The sequence below is a fragment of the Peromyscus eremicus genome, unplaced genomic scaffold, assembly GCF_949786415.1.
Source record: "Peromyscus eremicus unplaced genomic scaffold, PerEre_H2_v1 PerEre#2#unplaced_865, whole genome shotgun sequence".
Lineage (NCBI taxonomy): Eukaryota > Metazoa > Chordata > Mammalia > Rodentia > Cricetidae > Peromyscus > Peromyscus eremicus.
The window spans coordinates 147,501-158,329 of NW_026735101.1; the positions used below are offsets into that span (position 1 = coordinate 147,501).

Here is a 10,829-nt window from a genome sequence, read left to right on the forward strand (position 1 = left end):
CTTCAGATAGAGGTCAGCTCACTAGAGCCCAAGTCCTCTCCTCTCTCCCCAACCCAGGAGGCCTTTCTGTTTCCAGGTCAGGGGGAGTGGGGACAGAAGACCCTACCAGCTGAGGGGAGGGATGCAGAAGTTAGAGGAAGAACTGGTCCTGCCCTGTAGAGGGCCCCAGGCTTTTCTCCAGGCACAGAGGCCCCTTGGCAAATCAGGCTTGGTGGGAATAGCTGGGAAATGGGAGCTGGAGAGCCTGGAGAGAGGGTCTGCCAGAGCCGGGCAGCCAGACACTTGGATTATAAATTTGGCTGAGTCTCTGGAACACAGGGAAAGGAAGCCTTCAGCATTCCTTTGGGGGCCCCTCTGGCCCAAGGAACGGAGCTTGTGGTTTCTCAGTATGTAGCAGTGATTAGAAGGGGATTTGTCTGTGAACACTGGACTCCCTTAATAAGCGTGTCAACACGGACACTTTGGGGGCAAACCCAAGAGCTCTGGGGTAGGAACCTTCCCAAACAAGCCCATCTGAAGATACTGAGGCTTGTTTCTGGGCAAGAGGATGATGGATAAAAAGCCAGCATCCCACCAGGAGGCCGAAGCAGCAGGATTGAGAGTTCAAGGCCGGCCTGGGCTACCTAGTTGAGACCCTGTCTCACAAAAGCAGTCAGTAAGGGGCCTAGGGAGATAACTCGGTCGGCACAGTGCTTGCTACCCAAGCATGAGGATCTGAGTCTCGTGCCCCATAATCCACATTAAAAAGGCAGGCGAGGGGGCGCTGGAGTGGTGGAGACAGGTGGATACCTGGGACTCACTGGCCAGCCAGGTTAGCCGGCACAGTCCAGGTACAAGTGAGAGACCCTGTCTCAGAAATCAAGATGGGGCCTGGGGAGATGGCCCCGAGGTTAAAGTGCTTGCTTTGTAAGCAGGAGGACTGGGATTCGGATCCCCCACCCCCACCCAGAAACCCACAGAGATGCCCGATGCAATGGCCCACCTGTAATTCCAGCCTAGGCAGGCAGAGATGGAGAACTCCTCAGAGTCAGGCCACGTTGTAAGACTAGCCATATTGATTGGGAGAGTCTGCCTGGATGAATAAAGTGAAAGATCATCAAGGATGATTCCCCCGACATCAAACTTGGGCCTCTGCATACATGCACAGACAGATGCATGAACACCCACACGCATGGGCTCCCACGTGCATGGAGAAACATGCATATACATGTACATACGTGTGAGAGAGGGAAAAGGAAAAAAGTTCCGGAGGCAATGTACTCAAGATTAACCTCCGGCCTTGACACTCGTGTACATACACAAGTACACTCATGCACACACACACACACACACACACACACACACACACACACACACACACAATATGCTGGCACCGCTGGAGCCTTCCTTTCTGGCCCCAGAAGCAGCTCCAGGGAGCCACATGGTGCCATCTCTGTCCCAGCAGGTGCTGGAGGAGCTGGAGTCCTCCCTGGTGTTGGAGGGGCTGGCATTCCTGGTGGTGCTGGAGCAATTCCTGGGATTGGAGGCATTGCAGGTAATGTTTCTCCCAGCCGGAGAGGGTGGAGGTGTCTTCGGGGGAGCCACCGGGGCAGAGCCTCATCCTCTGGGCCTGTCTGTCTTCCCAGGTGCTGGGACTCCCGCAGCTGCTGCTGCTGCCAAGGCTGCTGCTAAGGCTGCTAAGTATGGTGAGTGTCCCCTGAGAAGCAGCAGGCTTGGGGCTCTGCATGAACGTGGGAGACTTTGCCTCTGATCACCTACGGGCACTCTGACCTTCTCCAAAGGGAAGCTTTGGTCCATCCTGGTCACTCTACCTGGAAGGAAGCTCTTACTCTGCATGGACTTTGTAGAGGAAGAGATGCTGCCATATAGCACCTGCCTAGAATCCCCCAGTGAGGGGCTGGGGGTGTGGCTCAGTGGTAGAGCACCTGCCTAGAATCCCCCAGTGAAGGGCTGGGGTGTTGTGGCTCAGTGGTAGAGCACCTGCCTAGAATCCCCCAGTGAGGGGCTGGGGTGTTGTGGCTCAGTGGTAGAGCACCTGCCTGGAGCCCCCAGTGAGGGACTGGGGTGTGGCTCAGTGGTAGAGTGGTAGCATGTGCAAAGTCCTGGTTCCAATTCCCAATACTGCAAAATAAAACATGATAACAAAAGAACAAAAACAAAACACAAACACACACACAAAAAAAAAAAAAAAAAAAACAAAAAACCATAGCCTAGGTGCCTATAGCAGATATTTTGATTTTGCTTTGGAATTGACTATGTTCTTCCCAGCTACATATCCAAACTAGAGGTCTCTCTGGGCTCCATCTTAGTCCATCTCCAGCTCTCTGATGAGTTGGATCCTTGTAGAGAAATCACCAACCCATCTGCATGTGATGCTGCACTCAGCATCTGGACTGTGGTCCCAAAGCTGACCTATACATCTGCCCTGGGAGGCCTGCAGAGGTCCCCACAAGGCTCAGTCTGAGACAATCCTCTTTCCATCTACAGGAGCTGCTGGAGGCTTAGTACCTGGTGGACCAGGAGTTAGGGTCCCAGGTGTTGGGATCCCAGGTGTTGGGATCCCAGGTGTTGGTGGCATCCCAGGTGTTGGTGTTGGTGGCATCCCAGGTGTTGGGGGCCCTGGTATCGGAGGCCCAGGCATCGTGGGTGGACCAGGTAATCTGGGTTCTATGTGCGCGCGTGCACATGCATGCGTGCGTGCGTGCGTGCGTGTGTGCATGTGTGTGTGTGTGTAAGCAATATAGAGTATTGCCAAGACTTCAGGTGCTCCCTAAGTCTATTTCATTCATTCATCTATACATACTCTTGGCCAAGTCTAATCCCCTCCTTTTTTGGACTATGACAACTTTCTAACTAGCTTCCAGCAACAGCAGCCTCTCCAACTTCCCTCCTAATCGACAGTATGCTGCCGAGGCAGGAACCGTGCCTTTCATTAATATGCCCCCATCCTTAGCTAAGTAGGTTCTCTCAGTAAAGGGGAGATAGATGAGTAAGTGGATAGACTGGTAAATGGTCAAGTGGGTGGCCATAGAAGTGGTCGTGTAGATGGGCAGTTGAACTGACCAATGAGAGAGTGAGCAGAGGCTGAATAGATACAAGAATGAGTGAATACATGGGCTAAGAGTAGTTAGGAAAGATGCATCAGTAGATGGAAAAGCAGATGGGCATGCAGGTAGGAAGCTACATAGGTGCTTCGAAGAATGGATGCAGGAATAGATACATCGATACTTGGGTGCATGCATGGATGGTTGCATGGATGCAGGAGCAAATGGGTGGCTAAGGTGATGGAGAGACAGATAGGCAGGCTGATAGACAAGCTGATGAGTACACGGGCAGGTGGGTATGTAGGCTATTGATAGATGGACAGACAGGCAGATGGGTGGGTAAGCTGATGGGGAGATGGATGCAACAGCAGGTGATTAAGTGATAGATACATGGGTTTCCATCCACTCATTCCTCCATCCTTCCATTTATCCATTTATCCATGCATACATTCGTCCATCTCTTATCTATCTTATCCATCAATCTACAAATGGACAGAGAGTTAATGGGTGGGTGGGTGGGTGGACTGAGATCTAAGGACAGACAGCAGAGTATCTCAGCTCTACAGAGAATAAACAAAGGTGGAGTAACAGACAGGTAGACCGAGGGGTATACGTTGACCACCTCTCCTCCATTCTCTCCTGAGCAGTCTTGATCCCTGTCCCTCTTGATCTCCCCAGGGGCTGTGTCACCAGCTGCTGCTGCTAAAGCTGCTGCCAAAGCTGCCAAATATGGTGAGTGCCCTGGCCATCCCTGTTCTGGCTTCCACTGGCCCAGAGAAAGCCCCAAACAGAGCTACTTGGAGCCATTGGATCCCAGGATAGATTGTGTCTCTCCAATTGTCTCCAACCATGAAGCCATGCTGCTGAGTGATAGGGCCATCCCAGGATGGCATCCCTAGTCTATATAGTGTCCCTACCCTTCCATACTCTGGCTAAAGTCCTTTCAAACGACAGAAGTAAACCCACTCACTTCTCCATAACAAAGCGATACTTCCCCACATACCAAGGGAAGAGAACCAGGGAAGACTCATACTTCATGGAGGAGACTGGTACGGGACCCCAGGAATCCCAGTTTCCTGTCCTCAGAGACCAGCTTAAAGGAAGCATACACCGCATCCTTTCTCCCAGCCAATGAGCATCCTTCCAGAGTTTGCCCAGCCTCACAGGAGTCTCTTTTCATTGGATTCTTTCTCCTCCACAGGAGCCAGAGGTGGAGTTGGCATTCCAACATATGGAGTTGGTGCTGGGGGCTTTCCTGGCTATGGTGTTGGAGCTGGAGCTGGACTCGGAGGTATTCTTCCCCGTGAGCTTTAGTTCCATCTCTGAGAAGCTGGGGGAGAAGGAGCAGGGGTCTCAAGTCCTGCAGGGAGTTGGAGAGTTGATGTGGGTTTGGGTAGAGGTAATCTTCATAGCCTTTAAGGGAGGGAAAGCTATGGTCGTTGCTCAGCAGCAATCCAGGCAAAAGAGCACCCATCCATCCATTTTTCCACCTATCTATCAATCCACCCATTTATCTATCTGTCCATCCATCTATCCAACCATCTATTTATCTATCCATTATCTGTCCACTCATCTATTTATCCATCCATCTACCCATTAATCTGTTGCCTCTTCATCCATGTATCCATCCACCTAGTCATCTCATTTATCCACACATCTATGCATCATCTATCTTCTGTTCATCCATTTATCTACCCATACATATACACATACATCTATCCAGCCATCTGTGTATCTATCCATTTATCTATCCATCTCTCCATTTATATATCATCCATCAATCTATTCACACACCCATCCATCCATTTACCTATCCATCCATCAATCCATTCACACACCCATCCATCCATCTTTCTAACTGTGTACTACTCCCCTGCCTGCCTGACCACCTGTCCTCCCACTACTCCGCCCTTTTGACCCATCTATCCATATACCCACCTGCTCTTCTCTCTTCCTTGCAGGTGCAAGCCAAGCAGCTGCTGCTGCCGCTGCCAAAGCTGCCAAGTACGGTGAGTAACGTTGCCCTGTCTGATGCCCTTCTCTCTGTGGAGCCTAGGCTCTGAGTGAGGGCAGAGCAACCTCACACTTGGGCCTCGAGGGCAAAGATGCAAATCCACAGCCCCCGTCTGCCTTCTAAGGCACACTCAGCTCTTCCACCATGATCATTTGCTATTCAGACTATTGGTACCTTGTTCACCAGCTCACTCCAAAGGATTGCATTGAAGATGCTAGACAATCCTGCCCCAACCTCCCTCTCCATTTATCCATACACACATACACATATACATGTGGTTGGGTGGGTGGCGGTGGATAAATGGATGGATGGATGGATGAGGTGAACACTGGTGTTTATTCTTCTCTCCTCCAGGTGCTGGTGGAGCCGGAGCCCTGGGAGGCCTAGTGCCAGGTGCAGGGGCAGGAGCAATACCAGGTGTACCAGGCACTGGGGGAGTGCCAGGTGAGCTGTGCTCCCCATCCTGAGATGGGCTTGTATAGTCTTATGGGATTGGGGCTTGGCATTTTACAGATAGGAAAACTGACCCCATTTTACAGATAGGAAAACTGACCCCACAGATGAGTGGGGAAGAAGGGGGACCATTTCCCCTAAAGTAGTTGAGTGAGGGGGAGCACTCTGTAAAGACCCAGTTGCTGATCTCTGGCAAGCCTCTCCATGCTGGGGGAGACTCAGCCAGCTCTGTGGGAGATCCCTGTGTCACCCAGAGTGGACTGACCTGCCTTTTACTCTGAGGCATTTCTAGTTCCTTACCAACAGAGGACCCTTTGCTCAGGTGACCTTAGGTCCTTTCCCATACACCAGTCAGAGATCAAAGGGAGATGATTCAAAGACCTTGGCATTCAAGGACGCCCTTTTAGTTGTTGTTTTCCCATTGGAAGATTTCTCTTCTGTATCCCTCCCCCCACACCCAGGAGAAAAATGCCCTTCTGTGTTTCTTTCAGAAAGGAGCTAGGGCTGGGAGTGTGGCTGAGTAGTAGGTAGAGTGTTTGCTGAGCGTACAGAAGAGCCTGGGTTCATTCCCGGTGTTGCAAAGAAAGAAGGGGCACTCAGTGGGTAGAGGCACTTGCAGCCAAGCCTGACAACCTGAGTTCAAGTCCTGAAACCTCCACATTGGAATGAGAGAAATGACTCCCACAAGTTGCCTTCCAATGCCCAAATGTGTGCTGGGGAGCATGCGAGCATGCACACACACAAATAAATAAGCGTGAATTTTAAAAGGAAAGAGAAAGGGTGCTTGGGAGATGGTACAGGGACATAAGCATCTGCATTGCAGTAAGTGTAAGGACCAGAGGTTGAATACCCAGAAACCACATAAAAGCCAGTGGACATGGCGGCCTGCCTGTAATCTTAGCATGTGGAAGACAGAGACAGGGACTCCCCAGGGCAAGCTGGCTAGCTAGGACAGCAGAAACAGCAGGCTGTGGGTTCAGCGAGAGACCCTGCCTCAAAGTACAAAGTGGGATCAGAAAGAAGACGAGGGTAGCCAGGTGTGGTGGCGCACGCTTTTAATCCCAACACTCAGGAGTCAGAGGCAGGCAGATCTCTGTGAGTTTGAGGCCAGCCTGGTCTACAAAGCAAGTTCCAGAGCAGCTAGGGCTGTTAAACAGGGAAACCTTGTCTTGAAAAACTACCAAAAAAAAAAAAAAAAAAAAAAAAAAAAAGAGAGAGAGAGAGACAGAGAGACAGAGAGATAGAGAGAGAGACAGAGAGAGAAGATAAGGAGGACTTGTATGAATAGTGTGATTCTTGTACTCATTTATACAAAGAAACCTGTTAAAAATCAAAAGCTCCAAAACAGATCTGTATATTCAATACTTCCTTAGTTAAATCTCTAATAAAATGTTGGTAAATGTGTGTATGCACATGTGTTTAAAAATAAATGGCTAAAAGATGAGGAAGGGGTCATTTCCTACAATTACTTGGGGTACAGGTGCTGCTAGGAATTTTGTACTTAAGAGCATCCCAAACAGGGCTAGAATCCCATAGGCTCAGAATCACCTCTCAGCTCTTCGCTGAAGCCCAAGCAAAACAGGGACATGTCCAGATGTCCAGCAGGGGGCGTCAGCAGCACTATGCCTAAAGCCCAGGCCACCCACCTCAGCACCCTTCCCTGTCTGCAGTGTGAGGCCGTGGTACCCAGAGAGGGATACCCATGGTGGACTCTGGAAGGGGTGGGTAAAAATGAGGAGGGGATATTGGGCATCATCTTATGCTCCCTTTATCCAAACAGGAGCAGGTACCCCTGCAGCGGCAGCTGCTGCCGCTGCCGCCAAGGCAGCCGCCAAAGCGGGCCAGTATGGTAAGTTGTTCCTATCTGTACCTGACCTTCGACCCCAGACCATAGCCTTCTCACATCTCCTGCTGAGGAGCTAAGGGTGACCTGGAACTCTGTTCCTCCTGCTCATATGCTCTCATATGCTGGGATTCCAGGCATGTGCCCCCAAACTTTGTGCAGTGCTGGGGGCTGGAACTCAGGGCTTCCAGCATGCTAGGTGAGCACTCTACCAACTGAGCCACACCCCAGGCCCTGAGTATGGGCTTTTCTCATAGCTTTTAGCTTGCCCTCTCCCTTTTAGCAGTGTAGGTCTGCCAACCCCTCTGTGACCCTGCCTCAGCCTACTTCTAAAAGCGCCTGGTTCCCCAAGTCCAACTAGGGCTGGTCCTCTTCTGAATCTCAAGCTAGATAGAGTCCAGCCGTATCCCCTTGAGGGGCTACATTCCTCTTGCTTTCTCTTGGTAGAGGTCAAGTTCACTCCAATAGCCCCAAGAATGTATACATTTCCTGGACATAATTAACGGTGGATGCTCTACTTGTAGGAGCTCAGCTGGGATCCAGTCATGTGCTGGGGGTTTGGTGACACTTGGTCTTCATGAATTTGGGAGCCAGGCCTGGTGGCACTGGCTTGTAATACCAGTGACTCCGAGAGCTGAGGCAAGGGCACTGAAAGTTCGAGGCCAGCCTGGGAAATCTAGTGAGACGCTGTCTCAAAGTAAATAATAGAATAATGATTAAAAAAAAATGGGGACCTTTTCACTACCATCAGTAGAGCTCCTGCCTAGAATCCCCCAGTGAGGGGCTGGGATGTGGCTCAGTGGTAGAGCACCTGCCTAGAATCCCCCAGTGAGGGGCTGGGGTGTGGCTCAGTGGTAGAGCACTTGGCTAGCATGTTCAAAGCCTCCCACTCACTCTCCAGTACTAAAAAAGCAAAAAGTAAAACAACCGAAATAAACTGCTTGTCCTTCATCATCCTTAAGCAAGCCTCCAAGGTGTCCCTGTCCTTCCAAAGGTTACAAACTGCTAAATTTACTTCTGACTTTTATTACATAGGAGCAAAAAGAAGCCCAGCAAGGGACAGTATCTGCCCCAAGATCACACAGCTAGTCTTTGCCGGGGCTAGGAAAAGAACCCAGAGCTCCTAACTCGTAGCTGTGGGCTCTTTTCACCAGCTCCTGCCCTCTTTGTTTGGGCCTTGATTATAGATAAGCTCCATGATTATAGAAGCTGTTCCTTCTCTTGTAGGTTTGGGCCCTGGCGTTGGTGGTGTTCCCGGTGGAGTTGGTGTGGGTGGGGTTCCTGGTGGAGTTGGCCCTGGTGGTGTTACTGGTATTGGAGCTGGTCCCGGCATCGGCATTGGACCTGGTGGTATTGGTGAGCTATGGTGGATGAGTGAGAGGGTCTGGGGGTTCCCTGGAGCCTCCATGGGCACCATCTTCAATGTCCTTCCTCTCTCTTCAGGAGCAGGGACGCCAGCTGCTGCCAAATCTGCTGCTAAGGCAGCCGCCAAAGCCCAGTACAGTGAGTGCTCTCCCTCTCCTGTCCCCAACCACGTCGCCAGGACACACGGCCACAGGAAACAACCTCTCAGATACATCCTTACCGTCTTTAGGTCCCCATGGCACCTAGCAGAGGCCTCGGAAACACAGACCCAGCAAGAGGGAGACCTGGGTTCAAGTCTTGGTTCTCAAGATAGCTGAGTGAGGAGTCAATGGCATGAGGGCACACGGAAGGTCACTAGGAGAATTTCAGAGATTCGGATGAGGGTGTGGTTTAGCTGGTGGAGCACTTGCCTAGAATGCACGAAGCCCTGGCTTCCATACCCAGCATTGCATACACCAGGCATGGTGGTACATGCCTGTAATCCCATCCCAGCACTTGTGAGATAGAGGAAAGGGGACCAGAAATTCAAGAGGGCCTTCAGTTCAAGTCCAACCTGGACTACATGAGACCCTTGGGTGAGGGAGAGTATTAAATAGATTCCTTCAACAGCTGGGAATGGAAGTGCACGCCTCTAATCCCAGCACTCGGGAGGCAGCCACAGGTAGATCTCTATAAGTTCGATGCCAGCCTGGTCTACAGTTCCAGACCAGCCAATGCTATTTAGTGAGACCCTGTCTCAAAATAATAATAATAATAATAATAATAATAATAATAATAATAATAAACTTGAACTCTGGGGTGAGTCAGCAGAGGAGGACAAAGCTGGGTAGGAGGCTGCCACTCCTTGGGGACCCCTTCCTTTGGGGCCTGACTCAGCTCCTGAGGCAGGACACCCCTACAGGGACACAGGCCCTATTAGCTACAACCGCTTACTTCCTGTTCTCTGCAGGGGCTGCTGCCGGGCTTGGGGCAGGTGTCCCTGGATTTGGGGCAGGTGCTGGTGTCCCTGGATTTGGGGCAGGTGCTGGTGTCCCTGGATTTGGGGCAGGTGCTGGTGTCCCTGGATTTGGAGCTGGAGCAGGTAAGGAGAATTCTAAGGACTGGATAAAGTACCCTTGAGCTCAGAGAAAGAGGGCCTGCTTCATCCCAGGACTCCATCCCTATGTCCTTACAAAGCATCCATTAGATTTTCCTGGGCAGGCAAAAGCAAACGGGTATCAGGTAGGTAGTGCAGGGGGCCTGTCATCTGAGATACTCGGGAGGCTGAGACGTGAGGCTCACAAGTCCGAGGACAGCCTGCTCTATAGAGAGCCTGTATAACTTTGTGAAGTGCTATCTTAAATAAATGAATGAATAAATTAATGAACTAATTAATTAAAAAAAAAAACTAGTACTGTAGCTCAGTGGCGGAGCATCTGCCTGGAGTTCCTCAGTAAGAGGCTGACCAGATGGCTCAGGGTAGAACACCCTGCCTAGCATGGGTGAGGCCCTGGGTTTCATTTCTAGTAACAAGCGGAGGTGGAGCGAGGTGGGTAATCGGTGAGGGAGGGACCGGCCAAACAACTCCGGGGTGTGAGATTTTTAGAGGGAGGTGTACGAAGGCTGCAGACTGATCAAAAGCCCCCTAACACCCACAGAAGAAAAGGTAGAAGTCTCTTCCTCCGGGCCAGTCCAGATAGCCTTCCAAAAACGCTCTAGAACAGTGGTTCTCAACCTGTGGGTCGCGACCCCTTCATTACACTTCATAACAGTGGTGAGATTATAATTATGAAGTAGCAACAGAATAATTTTATGGTTGGGGTCATCACAACGTAAGGAACTGTGTTCAAGAGTCGCAGCACTGGGAAGGTTAAGAATCACTGCTCTAGGACAAGGGGACCACTAGGAACCCTAGTTCTTCATCATGTGGTCGCTGAACCTCGCTCTGTGCCCAGCCTTTATACTGGGCATAAAGAAGACAGAGACAGATGAAGGAAAGAAACACAAAGCTGGCCCTCAAGGAGTCCTAGGTGAACAATGTCAAGATTAAATACTAGAGCCCTGTATCTACAAGTAGGACCTCCTGACTGGAGTGCCATGGAGTTTCCAGGCTTTAAAAAAAGAAAAAAAA

At 50.7% G+C, this 10,829-nt stretch overlaps 1 protein-coding gene across 1 annotated transcript in view; it reads left to right on the forward strand.

Moving 5' to 3' along the window:
* The window catches only part of LOC131901963 (elastin-like), a 13,102-nt gene extending 3,154 nt beyond the window's left edge, over window positions 1-9,948 (forward strand). The window contains exons 5-16 of the mRNA XM_059252999.1: window positions 1,445-1,534; window positions 1,626-1,685; window positions 2,488-2,655; window positions 3,723-3,776; window positions 4,246-4,335; window positions 5,006-5,053; window positions 5,413-5,502; window positions 7,117-7,193; window positions 7,292-7,360; window positions 8,582-8,710; window positions 8,798-8,857; window positions 9,669-9,948. Of these exons, the coding sequence (XP_059108982.1) occupies window positions 1,445-1,534; window positions 1,626-1,685; window positions 2,488-2,655; window positions 3,723-3,776; window positions 4,246-4,335; window positions 5,006-5,053; window positions 5,413-5,502; window positions 7,117-7,193; window positions 7,292-7,360; window positions 8,582-8,710; window positions 8,798-8,857; window positions 9,669-9,827 (1,094 nt within the window). The 3' untranslated portion in view covers window positions 9,828-9,948. The remainder of the gene's footprint in view (window positions 1-1,444; window positions 1,535-1,625; window positions 1,686-2,487; window positions 2,656-3,722; window positions 3,777-4,245; window positions 4,336-5,005; window positions 5,054-5,412; window positions 5,503-7,116; window positions 7,194-7,291; window positions 7,361-8,581; window positions 8,711-8,797; window positions 8,858-9,668) is intronic.
* The last annotated feature ends 881 nt before the right edge of the window (window positions 9,949-10,829 follow it).